The sequence below is a fragment of the Eublepharis macularius genome, chromosome 4, assembly GCF_028583425.1.
Source record: "Eublepharis macularius isolate TG4126 chromosome 4, MPM_Emac_v1.0, whole genome shotgun sequence".
Classification (NCBI taxonomy): domain Eukaryota; kingdom Metazoa; phylum Chordata; class Lepidosauria; order Squamata; family Eublepharidae; genus Eublepharis; species Eublepharis macularius.
In genome coordinates this window covers 27,721,554-27,738,748 of record NC_072793.1, presented here as the reverse complement: position 1 = coordinate 27,738,748, position 17,195 = coordinate 27,721,554, and the positions used below count along the sequence as shown (strand labels likewise).

At 44.0% G+C, this 17,195-nt stretch overlaps 3 protein-coding genes across 8 annotated transcripts; 1 reads left to right on the top strand and 2 right to left on the bottom strand.

The window, feature by feature from the left end:
* Nucleotides 1–795: 795 nt before the first annotated feature.
* NPB (neuropeptide B) lies at nucleotides 796–2,091 on the bottom strand. Its single transcript, XM_054978860.1, has 2 exons — nucleotides 1,819–2,091; nucleotides 796–1,034 (listed from the first exon to the last, which is right to left on the bottom strand). Exons 1-2 carry the CDS (start codon nucleotides 2,089–2,091, stop codon nucleotides 906–908), a joined length of 402 nt encoding a protein of 133 aa, XP_054834835.1. The 3' UTR covers nucleotides 796–905.
* Nucleotides 2,092–8,128: 6,037 nt separating this feature from the next.
* Nucleotides 8,129–11,378, bottom strand: ANAPC11 (anaphase promoting complex subunit 11). 6 transcript variants are annotated; one of them, XM_054977278.1, is made up of 4 exons: nucleotides 11,306–11,378; nucleotides 10,994–11,126; nucleotides 9,322–9,465; nucleotides 8,129–9,227 (listed from the first exon to the last, which is right to left on the bottom strand). In XM_054977278.1, the coding sequence occupies exons 3-4, from the start codon at nucleotides 9,428–9,430 to the stop codon at nucleotides 9,082–9,084; spliced, it is 255 nt and encodes an 84-aa protein (XP_054833253.1). In that variant the 5' UTR covers nucleotides 9,431–9,465; nucleotides 10,994–11,126; nucleotides 11,306–11,378; the 3' UTR covers nucleotides 8,129–9,081. The 6 variants fall into 6 exon arrangements, with proteins under 6 accessions (XP_054833253.1, XP_054833255.1, XP_054833254.1 ...); XM_054977280.1 differs by having other exon boundaries at nucleotides 11,359–11,371; XM_054977279.1 differs by having other exon boundaries at nucleotides 10,994–11,150; nucleotides 11,306–11,364.
* An 85-nt stretch (nucleotides 11,379–11,463) lies between these two features.
* On the top strand, nucleotides 11,464–16,763 carry ALYREF (Aly/REF export factor). Its single transcript, XM_054977202.1, has 6 exons — nucleotides 11,464–11,816; nucleotides 12,184–12,315; nucleotides 13,978–14,125; nucleotides 14,220–14,283; nucleotides 14,808–14,979; nucleotides 16,560–16,763. Exons 1-6 carry the CDS (start codon nucleotides 11,580–11,582, stop codon nucleotides 16,572–16,574), a joined length of 768 nt encoding a protein of 255 aa, XP_054833177.1. The 5' UTR covers nucleotides 11,464–11,579; the 3' UTR covers nucleotides 16,575–16,763.
* The last annotated feature ends 432 nt before the right edge of the window (nucleotides 16,764–17,195 follow it).

The window sequence follows — 17,195 nt, the reverse complement described above, 5'->3', positions numbered from 1 at the left end:
ATCCTCACCTCTTCTGATAGATGTATTACCTTTTGATTGGATTCTGTTTTAAACTGCCCTCTCTTTTCATCTCCCCCCCTTGCTTTAACCAGCTCTGACTCACAAAACTTTGTGTTGGGGGGGTCTGGGGGGGTAGCCCTGCTAGCATGGAGCAGCAAAATAAAACAGGAGTCTGGTGACACCTTAAAGACTAACAAAGTTAATTCACAAAAGTTTATTCTGGAATAGATTTTATTGGGGTTGTGGCACCTTAACTAAACTCCTGTTTAGTTAAGATGCCACAAGCATCTTGTATGTGTATTATACAGAGTTGTTAGCGGGTGACCATCTGGCCTTCTAAAAATCCCGTTTTCTTGGAATTTTGTACTGGAAGAGTCTTGTTTTACTTCTTCAACAGTACCGCCAGCAGCTTGAAGTTGGGAAATTCCTGAAGATTGGGGGGTGGGGGCGAAGCCTGGAAAAGGCAGCGTTTGGGGAGGGAAAGGACCTCAGGATGGTATAATCCCATACAGTCCACCCTCCAAAGCAGTCGTTTTCTCCAGGTGAACTGATCTCTGTGGCCTGGAAATCAGCCCTAATTCCGGGAGCTCTCCAGCCACCACCTGGAGACTGGCAACCGTACCCCTGCCCCGCCAAATAATTTTCAGGACCTTCTTAAAACCGCTGGACTTACAGTATCCACAGTTTTGTTTCCTTTATCTAGCAGAAACCCCCTTTTAACCGTTTTATAGAGAGACTGAAGAACGCAAGAGCAGTTTAAGGCGCATTTATTATCTGATGCAGAAGGGGGGGAAAGTGAAAAGTGTCCCTCATCCTGCCCGTGAGAAAATGCCTCCCATCGGCCGGCCGGCCTGCCTCCCTTTCTCCGCCTGCTTCAGGCGTCCCGACCTGGGCAGCCCTTCCCATCACGGGGCGCTGCAGTCCGTGGGGTCCAGCGAGACGGTGACGTCGGCCTTGCACTGGATGATGCTGGGCAGGCCGGGCAGCAGCTGGCAGCTCTGCAGCTCCGGGGCCACTTCCTTCACGCACACCGCCTGCCAGGGGGAGAAAGGGGGACAGTGAGACACCTGCGAGGCAGCCGCGCCCCGATCGCGCTTCCTCCTGCGGCTTGCCTCGTCCCGGGGCCATTGAGGCCACTCACTTACTGGAGAGTAAAGCCAGTCCCCTAAACATGCTCTAGGACACTCTCCGGCTGCATCCCCAGCTCCTTGGCTATTGCGCCGCTGCAGTCACTTGCCACTAGAGCGTCTGGTTCACTCAGACCCAAGCTACAAGTGACGAATGACACTCGCCTGGCAAGTGAACAGACTCAGGTGTATTCCGCCCTGTTCACTTGCCATTCACTTGCTCTTCACTGAGCGCAAGTGGAGGACAAGTGAACAGGGAGGAATACAGGAATACAGCCTTCGACAATACACAGGTGAGTCTGTTCACTTCCCAGGCGAGCGTCATTCGTCACTTGTAGCTTGGCTTCCAGGAAAATTCGTTTCGCTACGAGCGCCACGATGGTTGAGGATTCAAGGAGCTAGGAAATGGACGCCTCCCCCGCCCCCTGCCTGCCTCCCCCATCCATCGTTTTAGTGGTTTTAAAACGACCCACATTGACTTTTCATTCCTCTTTTCGGAGTCAGCTCCAAACAGTTTAGCAGGCAAGGCAGAGCAGCGGCAGCCACGCTTCGTCGGCTCCTGCGCCGGGTTATTCCCTCGCCTCGTTCTGGCTCCGCTGCTATAGCGCAGCGAGAGCGCAAGGGCTGCGGAGGGTCCTTGGCAGAGCCCGCGCCCGCCCGCCCGCCGCCCCCGGCTCCGGCCGGCACTCACCATGCTCCGCAGCCCGCTGGGGCTCTGGCGCGGCTCGGCCAGCAGGAAGGAGGCGGCTGCGGCGGGCGCGTCCTCGGCGCTGCTGTCGGCGGCGCTGAGGTCGTCGGAGCGGCGCATGTAGGGCGAGCGGCGGATGCCGGAGAGCAAGCCCGAGGCCCTGCCCACCGAGTAGTAGCTGGGGCCGGCCGCTTGCTTGTACCACGCCTCGGCGGGCGGGCTGAGCAGCGCGGCCAGGGCCAGGCAGGCGAGCGCCAAGCTGGGGGGGCTCCGCATGGTGCAGCTGGCGGCGCAGGCTCGGGCTGGGCGCCTGCCCTCGACGGCGGCTTATATCGGCAGGCGAGAGCGGGGGCGGCAGCGCTCAGCCTCCTCGCGGAGCCCCCCGCGCCCGGCAGCAGGCGGGGAGCGGAGCGGAGCGGGCGGGGGGCGCAGCAGCGGCAACCGGCGGCCCCGCTTGACGCCCAGGCGCTGCGAGGTGCCCCTAGACGGGAGGCTCGCCCGCCTCGAAAGGGGCACCTGCGGATAGCTTCGGGTCGCACCCTGTCCCAACAGGACGCATTTCCCGAAGGGAGCGCCCCTTCCAGACCGGGGAGAGGCCAGGCTTGCTGTCGACGAGCAAGCGCTAGCAGCCGAGATTAACACGCAAACCTAAACAGAGTTACTGCAGCCTAAACCTATTGAAGTCGATAGACTGGAGTAACTCTGTTTAGGATTGCACTGTAAGTTCCGTAGCGCAAGATGACCCTTCCGCCAGCAGATGAGCTCGTAGCGTCCAAATTCCCTCCCTGCGTCCAGTCCGGAGAAAAAGAGCCAGCTGGAGAAATCCTTTGGAGGGGGGAGAGAAATGGCCCCGATTAGTTCGCTGTGCTGGGATTTCACAAGTCTTTCTTCGTCCGAGTCTCCCTTCTGCCAGACGTTTAAAGCAGAACTTTTACCAGTCTGAAGCCCCTTCTATTTATACAGAAGGTCGCATTTGTTCCTTGGGATGCCTGCGCATACAATCGAAAAGAGTCCAGTAGCACCGTTAAGACTGACCAACTTTACTGTAGCATAAGCGTTTGCGCAAGAGAACTGTGATTCTCGAAAGTTTATGCTACGGTAAAGTTGCTTAGTCTTAAAGGTGCTACTGGACTCTTCGATTTTGCTACTGCAGACTAACACGGCTAACTCCTCTGGATCTATGTGCTTACAATAGCTATTAATATGGATTGTTTCTCTTCAATCTTTTAAATACTAGCACAAGGTTAAAAGAATGTCCAAATCTTTCCACCTTTTAGTATAAATACAAGATCAGGTACAAGTTAATTAATCCGAGAAAAATTATTTAGATGTTTAAACCCTACTTTTCCCCTCCAGTGGAGACTCATAGCAGCTCACTCCATCGTCCCTACTCCATTTTAGGCTCACAACAACAATCACCCTGTGGAACAGGTTATGCCGAGAGTGGCTGTCCCAAATGTCACCCAGCAAACCTCCGTAGCCGTCTAAAAATAAAAAAAAGGTCAAAGAAGAATTGACCAGGATGGGCGAGTCATCCCTAGCCTGCTATTTTTCTTGGAATGTATTAGTTTCTCGTCTTTTTAGGATCGGGCAGTTCTCTTTCATTTTCCTGTCTCATACATACATCCTTCCTCTTGTCCTCTGCCCCCTCCCAACCTACACACAAAGCTAGTTCAGAAAACTTTCCCGGCTGAAGAAGCAGGCAATCAAGGATGGAGTATTTTAATCTTGGGTTGCAATTAACCAAGCCGAGCAGGGAAACTTGTCAAAATCTTGTGCGTTTTCTACTGCCCTCTTGTGCTGCTTCTCATGTGTACAGGCAGAGATCTAGGAGTGAAAGGACAGCCCATCTGGAAAAAGGCTTTTGCCACCTTAATACTTTACAACGGGGTAACCTGTGGCTTGAAATATAGTGCCAACACACTTATATGAAACTATCGCCCAAATACTTGCATGCATGGAACTCCTGTTAATTTTCATGGGATATATATGTGTGTGTAATCGGAACAACCCAAACTTGTAATGGTGAACAAACTTATTTATGATCATTCATATATTATGTAGGTGTATAGTTTTAGAGTTTAATGTGTCAGATTCCAGGCCTTTTGTAGTCCGAGTTGTACAGAAAACATCAGACATGCGCCCCAAGAATTATACAACAGATTTGAATAGGGGTCTTGAAGAAAGCAAAAAATACAAAACATGGGGGGGGGGTGATTTTTTTATACAGAGAATTGCATCGCAACTCCATCAAGTTCTTCTCTTTAAAGAATAAATGTTCTGACTCCTCTGGTTCAGCAAAAAACGCAAAAGTGAAGCCAATTTACTGATTATAAAGTCACCTTATTTTACATTGTAGCTTTGAATGAGGCATTAACACACTCTAGCAATGTCTGCAGAGCTGCAACAGGAGAATGGATAATACAGAGCCTTCCTTGCTGAGTTGAGCATAGCCTCAAAGCTTACAGCAAATTAGTTGAAACGTTGTATTGGATCAAGTGAAACAGTGGAAATAAATTGTTCATCTTACACCAATGCCTCTTCAAGCCTATGTGCTCACAACAATAGAAGTTGTTTAGGACTGAAGGAGATGTGATTGATTTAGAAGGGTGTAACTGTGAATCATTCAACGCTTTCTTTGCTTAAAAGCAGATAAGGGTCTTGTTAATCTAATCATGGTCTAAATGGTCTTTACAACCTGTCATTAACTCAGCAAACCCTTTCCCCTGCTTTGAAGAAAAAACTGTTGGGTTATCTGATCACGGATCTCCCCCACTGATACCTATGTTAGTCTCCAGCAGAGATGGAACAGAGGCTATAACTAGCAGTGTTGATTAGATTACAAATCACAGGTTAGGAGTTTTTCTGAATCTCTTTCAGTATTCTCAACACACTTGAAAATGCAGATAAATATGTTATACACAAAATATGCTGCAAATCTCTCACTTTCATAACTATTATAGAAATGCAGTAGGTAGAGTACAAATAAAAGGAGTCTTGTAGCACCTTAATACATTTTTGTGAACCATTATTATTAGTTTATTAGACACATGAAGGGAAGCCTCAGTATCTTTATAAACTGCAGAGGAAGTAGCCACTTTGAACACAATATTAAAAGGTTATGAGGGGAGGGGGAGAAATATAGTTTGTGATATCCATACCCAAAAGTATACAAGATCAGCAAAATGCCTGTTTACAACAGCAATAATACCACAAATTACTTATATTAAGTCATTCAGAACTTGTAAGAAATGTCAGATTCATTAAAACTCCTGCTTAAAACAACTATAACAATACATTCTAATTTAACTATTTTTCATTTTTTTCAACATCTTTGATGTTTTGTTGAAGAATGGCAATTCAGATCAATAAAAGGCATTACCCGATTTTGTATTTTTTTCTGGATTTTGCATGGGCCAACATGGCTGTTTATAGCTGATTTGTCACCATGATGGGAACAACCTGGGAAAAGACTTACTTGGGGCAATAACACAGAAACAGAGCTTGAATGTACCCAAAGGCCATCCCAAGGATCATCTAGTCCAACCCCCTCCACACAATGCAGGATATTCACAGCTACCTCCCCTCTCATCTCCCCCAGTTTGGCTTCAATTTGCTGTACCTTGTGAATCATGATAAATTTATCTCTACCATTGCTAAAATAAAAACTACCAAGTTATTTCGTCTGTTCTTAGCTTGCAAAGGAAACCATGACGGTTCTTGTATGGATCTGAGGTGATATTGAACCTTGGTGGATTCTCGTTTTTTTTCCAAATGAGATGATCTCCCATTATATTTCTTGCAACTGAACTCTGAGCTTGCCAGGATCCAACATTAAAGGCTGGCAGGAATAAGTTTCAGGATCCGGACCTGGAGAGTGTACTTTTTCCTCCTCCATTTTTTAAATTTGAGCATCACCTGCTTGATGAAAGGTTCTCTAGAACATGTAAGCTTTCATCATTTGTGTTGGCCTCAATAAAAGGTATTTATTGTATATGGAATAGTGTTTTAATATTTATAATGTTGTTTTTAAACTGTATGTTATTAATTGTATGTTGTCACACCACCCTGAGCCTATCTGTCAGGGAGGGCGGTCTAGAAATGCAATAAATAAATAAGTAAATTATAATGCTTTTTTTCAGGATTTTTTATGGACCAACATGGCTGTTCACTTTTTTAAGTTTCAGGACCGTCAGAGTGCCCTGGTAGATCAAAGTCATCTGTACATTTCTGAATACTGCCATTTTTTATGCTGAATTGTGTGTCCTTTCCCCCCCCTTTTTACATAAAGACTGACCTGTTTGTCCTATCTAGTTGACAAAACATTTTTCATGGGTGATAGCATGTATCACATTAGAAATAGATCCAGAGGAGTTAGCCGTGTTAGTCTGTAGTAGCAAAATCAAAAAGAGTCCAGTAGCACCTTTAAGACTAACCAATTTTATTATAGCATAAGCTTTCGAGAATCAAGTTCTCTTCATCAGATGCCTGATCAAAACTGGGCAGATACAGAAGAGGAGGGGGAAAGAGAGAGAGAGGAAAGAAGAGGGCATAAATCACAAGAGGACAGAATGCAATTAGCATGGAGGCTATCTTCTGTATCTGCCCAGTTTTGATCAGGCATCTGATGAAGAGAACTTGATTCTCGAAAGCTTATGCTATAATAAAATTGGTTAGTCTTAAAGGTGCTACTGGACTCTTTTTGATTAGAAATAGAGACATTTAACGAACCTCAGATGATAGAATTAAGGGCTGATATTACTAAGTTTTGTAAGAGTATTCTCTGAGAGGATATGGAAAGGAGGAAGCTTGGCTTTTCTGCAGTGTCTGATCCATGGACTTAGAGGGCACTCTGCTGCTGACTGGAGTCATTCCTCAACAAAAGAACTTCAAAGGGAGGAAGTGCTTTATCAATGTGGTATCAGACCTGTTAAGATCCCAACGGATTCCTTAGCCTCTATAAATGGTGTGCTACAAAGCTGTGCTGTCATGAATGATCATTATGCTTACCTTGTATACTTTCATGTTACATTCAGAAATATCACAAGCTGTACCTCTTGGATCTTAAACAATTGTTCATGGCTTACCTCCCCTCTCCCGTTGTATACAGAAAATTCTGCTGAGGCTTCATGTACGTGATGAGGTGGGCTGTATCTGATGGAAGCTTAAGCTTCAATAATGTTTTAGACTTTAAGGTGTCACTACACTTTTGTTTCCCCCAAAGCAGATTAACATGGCTACCCTACTAGAACCTCAAACTGTGAGCCAGGGTATACTAGAGTACCATGAGAATAAATATAGGATTCTGTGACCCAAAGATTACACTCACCCCCACAGAAGAGGCTACCCATTATCTCTTCTGGCCTCTTTCCAGCCCCCGATTGGGAAGGTGATATTCTGCAGCATCTGCCCATTGGCTATGAATTCAACTTGTTGGAGATGTTATCTCTCTTCCTGAGTCACTGCTTTGGGCCTGCTTCCTTCTAATTAGTATTCATATTCAAAACAGGAACTCAAGCAGAAATACATGTGTAGGCTACACTGAGGGTACGCAATTCCTACTCTTTCTATACCCTAAAAGCAAACCTTTTCAAATGTACAAGTGAAGGCTTTCCAATTTTGTGTCTCTGGTATTGCAAGTTTGGAAACAATTACAGAATTTATAAGCATTTATATACAGTTAATGTATACTTATTGTTATCTGCTAGTTATGTACAATGATTTTGCATTAATAAAAACTTTTCCAAAAAAAGTTTGGAAACAATGAAGTCAAAGATTGTGGCACTCAGCAGTAAGAGTCTAGCATTGTGCTCATATTTCAAAGTTGGAGAGATCTTTGAAAACACTCAGGCCATTCTTGCCTCTACTGTAGAACCTGTACCTTTGGAGGCTCAACTTTGTTAGCACTGCCATTCTGTGTTGTAAAGGTCACAGACAATAACAATTTACTAAGAACATCTTCTCATTTGGGTGCTGCAAAGGATTTCCAATTACACATAGCAGGCGGGGGAGGCAGAAAGGACTGGGCATCCAATAGCCAGGATGAAGCATCAGAAACAGCTGGTCTGTGGGCCGTGCGGCTACATAACAAAGCTATGGCAGGAACCCTTTTGCTATAAAATGGGCTAGGGTAGGGGAGAAACTTTACAAATATGATTGAAAAATAACCATTCCCTCACAGGCCACATCTTTCCATCTCATGGGGGAATCTAAAGAGCACATAGAGCACTGATACGAACATTTTGCTCTTGGCTATAACCTTTGCAGAATCCCAGTGTGGATGAAAAACGTAGAGGGTATTACAAACAATGAATCACATCACTTAATTTATTGGAACCTCCCCATGAGCTCATTTACATTGTGGGCAAGTGCTTGGCACCATGAGAGATCTGGAATTATTACCTTTGGGAAACAAACATATTATTGTATTTACAAGCCAAGTCTGTAGCAAGATGCAGGCACAAGCCTGCAGTTATTCTCTCCTCCTGCCACCCCTTCCCCCTAATAATTCTGTAAATCTACATTTATACTGAATGTTGCAGTCTTAAACCATGTAATACTAAAATTCTGCTATAATCAAAGAAACACCGTTTGACCATTTGGGTTTCAGGATTATGGCCTAAAGGCTGTATGCTGGCTGAGCAGAACACAGCAGTAGGACGCCAAGAAAAAAGGTGACAAGAAGAATACGGCTCAAAAAAAGATACAAAGAATAGAAGGGGAAGGTTTAGCCACAATTCCTCAGTACACAAATCGTTGGGGTGTATTTAATTGGAAGATACCATTTTACTATGACTCTCAACTCTTAGTGCAGTTGAGGTACAGACCTCTGAGGAACCAAGCCTAGGGGATTTCAGGGAAAACATCAAGATGTAGACCAAAACACTGTTAGGGAGTCCAGGTTCTGAAAAACACTAATAGCTCATTATGGAATTTATCTATCCAGTACTTTAGATTTTCCTACCAACGACAATGCCTAGAAATCACAGAGGGTGTAGTATTGCAGAAGGGCATAAAGACCAGAACTGTAGAAGGCAAAAGTGCTGTTTATATATGGTGGGCAGTGTTAGCTATCAATAGGCTAACAGTGATTCCATTTCCTCCATCATCCTTCAGTTTTCCCTTCAATAACCCTGGAAAGGTAGAAGACATCTTCAATATTGTACAAGTATGTTTTCCAAGGCTGGGCAGAAATTCAGTCCTCAACAAGTGAGCAATCCATGAAATCCAAAAAGGGGAATAGGGGGAAAAAGAAAAATGCCAGAGTCACTCTTTGAACTTCCACTCCTGCCGGCACATTGGACAATGTTGCTGAAATTGCTGGGAGTTGAGCCATTTGAGAATGCAGTGCATGTGAAAACAGTGTGAACATTGACCCCATACCAGAGGGCAGTCATCTCCAGGCACCTTACCTGCAAAACATAAGCTTAATTAGGGGAAAGTTTGGAGAAGACCTCATGTGTGTGTCAGGGTGAATATCAGTGGGCACACAGCCCTGCTACTCACAGTCTGGGCAGCAGCCATTGAAAGCCATTCGGCAAATTCCACAATTCTCATCATTGGCAACCCAGAGCCAAGAGGCGACTCCATGCCAGCTCTTGATTTTCACTTTCATGGTGAACAGACTCCACACTAAGCTTAGGATGGAATCTGAGGGAATAAGAAAGAACCTTAGATGGACTTACATCTTCCACGCTGGAAACGGAGCTGAAAGTTGACCACATTTTTCTAAAAAGATCACAGAGGCTTCGTACCACTTCCTTTGCTACTAAATAGTATCACACATGTTAAATCAGGACTGTACTTATAGATAAGGAGACGGTGTGGGGAGGCTTGGAATTCACCTACGAAACTTGTCAAGCGTGTTATTGTTTCTTTGCTGTATCTTAAATCCCAACACCCTCACAGCGAAGAAACAAAATATTCATAGAAGCAGCCAATTCGACTCAACAGGAACATTCCTACTGTGTTCATTGGGCAGTGTAACAAAAAATACCTAGGATCTGCAATACACATTTCCAGTGTCAGCACAGGAACGGGGATTTCTTTGGTTTATAAAACACAGAGTATTAGTCCTTTTATCAACATAGAAATGCAATGACTTTATAAATTCTACTAGCAGTTACTCTGCAGTAAAGCCACAAACTAGTGCAGGATACCCTGCAAAAGGCTCTCTCAACAGCACATCTGACCGCCTCTAACAAGTGCTTGCTGCATACAGTTAGAAAACTGTTATCAACATTTATTTCACATGAATAAACATAAGTTACAAGTCTACATTTCAGCAGTAAAGAAAAAGCAACAGAAAGCAGGAATAACAACAACTCAATTTACATACTGCCTTTCAGGACGACTTAATGCCTACGCAGAGCAGTTTACAAAGTATATCATTGTTATCCCCACAACAAAACACCCTGTGAGATGGGTGGGGCTGAGATAGCTCCTAGAAGCTGTGACTGACCAAAGGCCACCCAGCTGGCTTCAAGTGGTGGAGTGGGGAATCAAACCCCGTTCTCCAGATTAGAGTCCTGTACTCTTAACCACTACACCAAACTGGCTAGAAGGTAGAAGGGAAAATATGAGCAAATGCAACCCAAGTCTTTATTTCAGTCACAGTAAGACTAAGGCCTATCTTATACATGCCAGAAGACATGTATATGAAATGTTATTAGGGAATGTTTTTTTCTGTAATTTAAATGGGAGATATATATGCTGCTCCTCTAGGCAGCTCGCTTTGGACTGTGATAGTATGATCGTTAATGCACATTTTAAAAAAGTATTCCATGAAAAATTAGAAAATTTGCAGCTTTGCTAATGAATTAAGGACCATAGACTTCACCACTATGTTGCCTTACATACTACCTGTTGTCTTAAATATGCGCTCCTATGAGCTACTTATGCTTCATGCAGTCTGTCAGCCCTAGAATTGCTTATGTTCTGTTTCAGCATTTCTTCAACTGTCTTGGATTCTTACTAATGCTACGTCTTTGTAAAACTGCGTTTATTTACCCTATGGCATTGTTTATGGAAATGTCCTTGAAATGGACTGTACTAATCTCACACTGTACTAATCTCACGCCCCTTGAGTCTCAGTGAGAAAAGGCGGACTATAAATGACATAAATAAAGGAGGAAATAAATAAATAAATGAGGCCGTTTCTCTACATTTTTTTCCTTACTGTGCTGACTTGTTGAAGGCAGGGAGCTTCCTACACAGAGCCCAAACGCGACCCTCCACCTGTAGCGTGAAGTCAGTTAATATACAATCCGTTCGTCCATCTCCTTCTCCTGAGAGGAGGTGGTCTGGGTTCCCTGAAAGGCAGGGAAAGGTTAATCCTAGGGAACAACAAGGAAGACACTGAGAGGTTTTTCGGGCAGTGAAGACTACGGATATTAACGGAAGAAAGCCATCTCCTGAGGAAAGCGACCTCGACACGCTGCCCTCCCCACAGGCGCTCTCTCACCGCCCAACCCCCTCAGCGGCCCCCCACCTTGGCGCCCAAACTCGGCCTTCTCTTCCGCTTTCCCCCTAACCGGCACCCACGCCAGAAGCTCCGCCCCTCCAGCCTTCCCGGCTTCCCCCGCGCGCCCTCAACTCCCATAAAGCCGCGCGCGCGCCGACCGCTTCTTTATTCCACCCCTCATCGAAGTTTGGAAGTGCGCGCGCGCTCTCGGCTCTTTTTCCAAGCCCCGTTCCATCCGTTTCCGGCTCCGGCGTAGCGCGGCCGGAAGCGTAGGCCCCGGGAGCCGGAGGGAGCCGCCATCATGGGCGACAAAATGGACATGTCTTTGGACGATATTATTAAGCTGAATCGGAGCCAGCGTGGCGGAGGAGGCCGGGCTGGCGGGGGCCGAGGCCGGGGAAGAGGGACCTCTGGCCGCGGGGGCGGTGGGGCCGGCCGAGGTGGAGCGGGGCGGGCAGGAGGCGGCGGCGGCCCCCTGCGGAATCGGGCCGCACTTTCCCGGGGCGGCGGCAGGAACAGGCCTGCGCCCTACAGCCGGGTAAGTTCCTGGGCAGGGCGGGAGCTCGTTTACGGTGGGGGGCAGGTTAGGTATTTTGTACGGGGAAAGAACTTGGTCCTGTGACTTTTAAAAAATATATATTGCTTTAGAAAAATATTCCGGCCTGGGGCTGTTTAGGATGTTGGGCTTGTTTGGTCAGGGTTTTTTTTGAAGCGGTGTTTCGTGGGCTGGTGATTCCGGGCACGGGGGGGGATTCAGAGTTTCGTTTTTGCGTTGAAATGCTAAGGAGTGCGTGGGTGGGCGGCCAAGGAACAAGCGAAAGGGAGGCTAGCGAAGCGGGGGAACGTGACGAAGATTCACTTGGGCGTGGGGGGTCAACGTATTGAGAGTGTCTCTTTGCTTACAGCCGAAGCAACTCCCGGAGAAGTGGCAACATGATCTGTTTGAGAGCGGCTTTGGTGCTGGCGCTGGTGTGGAGACAGGCGGAAAGCTCCTTGTCTCTAATCTGGATTTTGGTGTGTCAGATGCAGATATACAGGTACGTGTCTCCTTTTGTCTTTAATTGAGGCGGCTGTGGGTGCTGAACCCTTACCTTGGAAGCTTACTGGGGCTTTCCTTGTTTTGTCAGAAGGTATCTCCTTTTGTTATTGTACATAGCATATATAAAGCAGTAGCTGCTACTTGATCTTGCAAAAAAAATTAAGTGATCTGTTTTTCGGGTTGCTTTTGGAGTTTGGGATAGCCCTGTGTAAATTAGGATTTGTGGGGATTTTTCTGAAACAACTGCTGGTTCCGTTTGAAGTAGCATGCACATATGAACATTGATAAAATTGGGCTGTTTTGTCTGAGTCTGGTAACATACAAAGCATAGTAACATAGTAATTATAATAACATTCGATTTATATACTGCTCTTCAGGACAACTTAATGCCCGCTCAGAGCAGTTTACAAAGTATGTCATTATTATTCCCTCACCCAGTTAGATGGGTGGGGCTGAGAGGTCCAGAGAGCCCTGCCCAGCCCAAGTTCACCCAGCTGGCTTCAAGTGGAGGAGTGGGGAATCAAACGGCTCTCCAGATTAAAGTCCTGGGTTCTTAACCACTACACCATAAATGTTCCATCTTTTTAGCATTGGTTTGGAGAGATGAGGATGCCTCTGCTCTTTTCCTATGGTACCATCTGTATGATAAATTGACTGTAAAACACATGTTGTGATGTTCTTAAGCACTCTTTCTCCTCCAAATATTCTTCTAACGCATGTTAGCTTGCAAAATGGATGCTTTATAGCAACTTTGGGCAAAGGAATGTAGCATTTGTCTGATATTTCATTTTTTGCTTGAATTATTGGACTCTTTTCTTGTAAAGCATCCACTAATGTGTCAGCTGAGATGTAGGTTGATTACTCCTGATTTTTCTGGGAGTATAGTTACCCGTATTCAAATCCTGGTGATTTTTTAAATGAGACCTGTAGTGGGTCTATAGTCTTGGCTCATTGTCTCAAGTCTTTTGCTGGGGATGTATGCCTTGAAAAACAGTATAGGATTAAAGGCCCTTCTTTTGTCTTGACTCAGTTGGGGTAATAGTTCTCCTTGAAAAAAGTGGAGAATGGTTAAATAGTAATTTTTTTACATCAGCTATAACATTACGCGGGAGGAATTTCCTCTACAGAAGGAAGAGCCATTTAAGTTGAAGGAAGCATTTTTGGTGGAAGGCTTCAAACTTTGCTCATTGGAGTGGTAGGATACATGGCTGTGAGTGAAAACTGTATACCAAGGCCCACATTTTCACTTCATTGTTATGCCTAATTTGGTTTCATCAATGTCATGCCAGGCTTTTAATTTGTTTATACTTAGTAGGCTATGAAAATTGTTGAGAATGTATTTCCTTTTAATCTTGTGAGGTAAATTAAGCTGAAAAGCAAGAAAAAGTTATTTGAGAGCTGACTTTATAGCTGCAATAAAAAGCAATAGATCATGGCAGAGTAGAAGAGTTTTCTTCCAGCTATATCATTTGGACCTAACAGAGGCATTTCCCCCCAAGTTGTGCCTGGCACATGCTTAAAGATCAGGTGGGATATAAGCAGTATAAGAGCTAGATGCCGCAATGTAAAAAACCCGCCTACATGCTTGTATAGTTGGATTAGATCTGTATGAGTGTCTTATGCTACTCAGGTTATATAATGTATCTTTTTCAACTTTTAGGAGCTTTTTGCAGAGTTTGGGACATTGAAGAAGGCGGCAGTGCACTATGACCGATCTGGTCGTAGCTTAGGTACAGCAGATGTACATTTTGAGAGAAAGGCAGATGCTCTGAAAGCTATGAAACAATACAACGGAGTCCCTCTGGATGGTATGTATATGCTGTTCATCTATTATTTACTCAGTGGGTGGGAGATGGTCTAACTTGATTCGTGACACAAAAGGAAATTTTTTGGTTTTTCTAGGACGTCCTATGAACATCCAGCTGGTTACGTCACAGATTGATACACAGAGAAGACCAATACAAAGGTAGGAGACGATGTTCGCAGTTGTATTGCAAAGGCTAACTGTTAGCTTTCCTTTTTAGGAGTTATTATATGCTTGCACCCTTGATTCAGAGAATGCTTAAAGCTAGGTGATATTCCTTTGATCTGACTTCTATATGGGTTTTTGGAGCTTTTTTTTTACTTTCATCAGGGGCTTTGGTTGATAAAAATCTTTGCTTGCTACTGATGTGTTTAGTGTTCTGTACTCCAGTGGGGTGGAGTATTGTCTGGTAACATACAGAGCGTGTCATGATCACACTTGACAAGTATCTGCGATCCATACCAGCTCTTGGGCAAAAGCCTCACTATTTTCTGAGTGTCTTCAAAGCTCAGCAGAGTCCCTACCCTTTTCTGTCTGAAGAAGGGCAGTGACTCTCTGATGCTCTGTTCTTGCTAGGTAAAAAGATATGTGGGTCCTTGAGCCTCAACAGATTTCAGCAGTTCTTTGTAGAGTGTTTTAGGGATTACTTACCATGTAGCTCATTGAGTTTTCGCTCTTGATTTTAGTGTAAACAGAGGAGGCATGACCAGAAACCGTGGTGGCTCAGGAGGTTTTGGTGGTGGCAACAGACGAGGCAGCCGTGGCAGCAGAGGTAGAGGCAGAGGTGCTGGCAGAAGTTCTAAGCAGCAGCTCTCTGCAGAAGAATTGGATGCACAGTTGGATGCTTATAATGCCAGGGTAAGTAATGACCCTTCCCAGTCTGTCATAAGATGGCGATAAATTCTTGCTTGCTGCAGTTATTAGGAAAATTGGGGAAGAAGTTCATAACCATATTTGTTTACTAGGAATCTGGTGCATCCTAAACATGCTTGCTTAGAAGTTGTTTAGGGCTGAAGCCTTAAAACTGCTTGCTACTTATGAATAGCAATTTGCTGATTCTGTTAGAGCCTGTTTCCTGAATACAGAATACAGTTTTAGTACATATCTTTGGCTTCCATTACTAAACATTACAGAATGGTGAGGTTCTAAAAAAAGTTTAATTTTTACGATTAATTGAAAAACATGTAAGAAAAAAGTACATAGTTCTAAAAGATAACGAAAGAAAAAAACGTAAGAGAAAAAAGGAAAAGAAAGCATAATAGATAAGAATCAATACCAATTTCCTCTTTGAAAAGGTATACAAATATTACGTATTATAAAATTACCATAAAAGTTGCCATAACTTACTATATAGTTACCATTATTCTCCATTTCATGTAGGCATGCTTCCCCCCCCCCTAACCTTCAGAAGCACAAATCATTAGTTCATTTTTTTCTGTTTTTCACAAAAAGTCTTTAAAGGGCTTCCAAGTAGCCAAACATTTTCTAGTGTTTTTTCCCCTGATCCAAAACATCTCAGCATAATCCATCATTTTTCCCAGCTACTCTTCTACTGTAGGTAATATGGTTGCTTTCTACTTTTGAGCATATAATAGTCTTGCTGCTGCTGCTTACAAAATAATCTACCATATGTAACTTGCAATTGTTTATCCATTAACCCCAACGAAAAGACCTCTGATTTCATTTCTATATTAGTCTTTAAAATCTTCAGGATAATTGAGTATATTTGTATCTAAAACTTACCTTGCTTGTCCACCATAAATGATAAAATGTCCCTTCCTGTTCACATTTTTATACCTATTTGAAACATTCTTAGACATTTTTGCTAATTTCTATGGTGATATATACCATCTATACATCATTTTATGAAAAAAATTCTTTCAAACCCAAATTTAATGTACATCTAAGACACTTCAATCACATATTCTCCCATTGTTTAAGTTAGCCCATTTTATTATAACATGGTTTTTAAAAATTGATCTAAAAATTTTAATAAAACTTTATTTTAAAATGGCAAGTAATATTACATGAAAACCTTTGTATATGCCATTTGTATAAAACCTTTCATTCTCTAATGAGAAGGATGGTACAGAGAACTATTGTTATAATCCATCAGATGTAAGAATAAGATGCTGTGGATCGGTGAGATAGTTGTAGCTCCTGGCAAAAGAATATTGGTCTTCAGGAATTCTAGTATTTCAGTAATATAATTTGAAACTAGAACAGAATTCCAGTAAATTATCACTGTGATCAAATAGTGAGCCTTAAATGATATCAAGGATATTACCCTGGGCTAAAGAATACCTCCCTGCATGTACTAAAGAACTTTGTAAAACATGAAACTATGTGTATAACAATTGTTAAAAAGTGACAACTGGGCTCAGGTTGGGCTGTGCTGTGGGCAGTAATCACAGAACTGTCTTTTTCTTTTCTTCTAGATGGATACCAGTTAAACCACTTGGCGCATCTTGTGCATGGAAAGGACTGCAAGACATCTCATTCCATGCTCCCCAGGGGGAGGGGAAGGGTGTATGGCGGCGGCTACTAATATCAAGGATGGAATTTGTTTTACTTTTATGTTTTGGAATAGGTTTTAAACTCATGTAAAGGTTTCTTTCTTTTTTTTAAAATTCTGAAACAGATCTGTTTTGTACCGAGTTATTTTTGGGAAAAATTTTACTGGTTGCCTGTTGGGCCATGGTGGCTTTTTCACCTTGGCAGTAATAAAATAGAAATGTGTCTAGAGCTGTAAATGTCTGCTTCCTGTTGCAGCTGGAGCCTAGCCTTGGGGCTGCAGGAGCCAATGTGTGTTGTGGGAAGTACCTGCCTGCAGGTATCTTCCTGCAGGCCCCAAGCGACAGAGGTGGTGCTGAGTTGCCCTTCCCAAGGGGAGGAATTCTGCTCTCAGGTTTCTCTCATCCACTATGTCCCAGTAGGGGCTTGCAAACTGTACATCACCCCCATCTCCTGTGTGCTGACTCTCTTCTCGTTTTGTCTGCTAAAGTCAACCAGTGTGACTGCTTTTTGCAGGGAAATGGTGGTGGGGTTCTGCAGTAAAATAGCTCCTCCCTTGG

Coding starts and splice junctions, on each gene's coding strand:
- ANAPC11 (XM_054977278.1), bottom strand. CDS start 9,430: ATGAAAGTGAAAATCAAGAGCTGGCATGGAGTCGCCTCTTGGCTCTGG. Junction 9,228..9,321: donor CAATGGCTGCTGCCCAGACT/GTGAGTAGCAGG, acceptor TATGTTTTGCAG/GTAAGGTGCCTGGAGATGAC.
- NPB (XM_054978860.1), bottom strand. CDS start 2,091: ATGCGGAGCCCCCCCAGCTTGGCGCTCGCCTGCCTGGCCCTGGCCGCG. Junction 1,035..1,818: donor CCAGCGGGCTGCGGAGCATG/GTGAGTGCCGGC, acceptor TCCCCCTGGCAG/GCGGTGTGCGTGAAGGAAGT.
- ALYREF (XM_054977202.1), top strand. CDS start 11,580: ATGGGCGACAAAATGGACATGTCTTTGGACGATATTATTAAGCTGAAT. Junction 11,817..12,183: donor GGCCTGCGCCCTACAGCCGG/GTAAGTTCCTGG, acceptor CTTTGCTTACAG/CCGAAGCAACTCCCGGAGAA. Junction 12,316..13,977: donor TGTCAGATGCAGATATACAG/GTACGTGTCTCC, acceptor TTCAACTTTTAG/GAGCTTTTTGCAGAGTTTGG.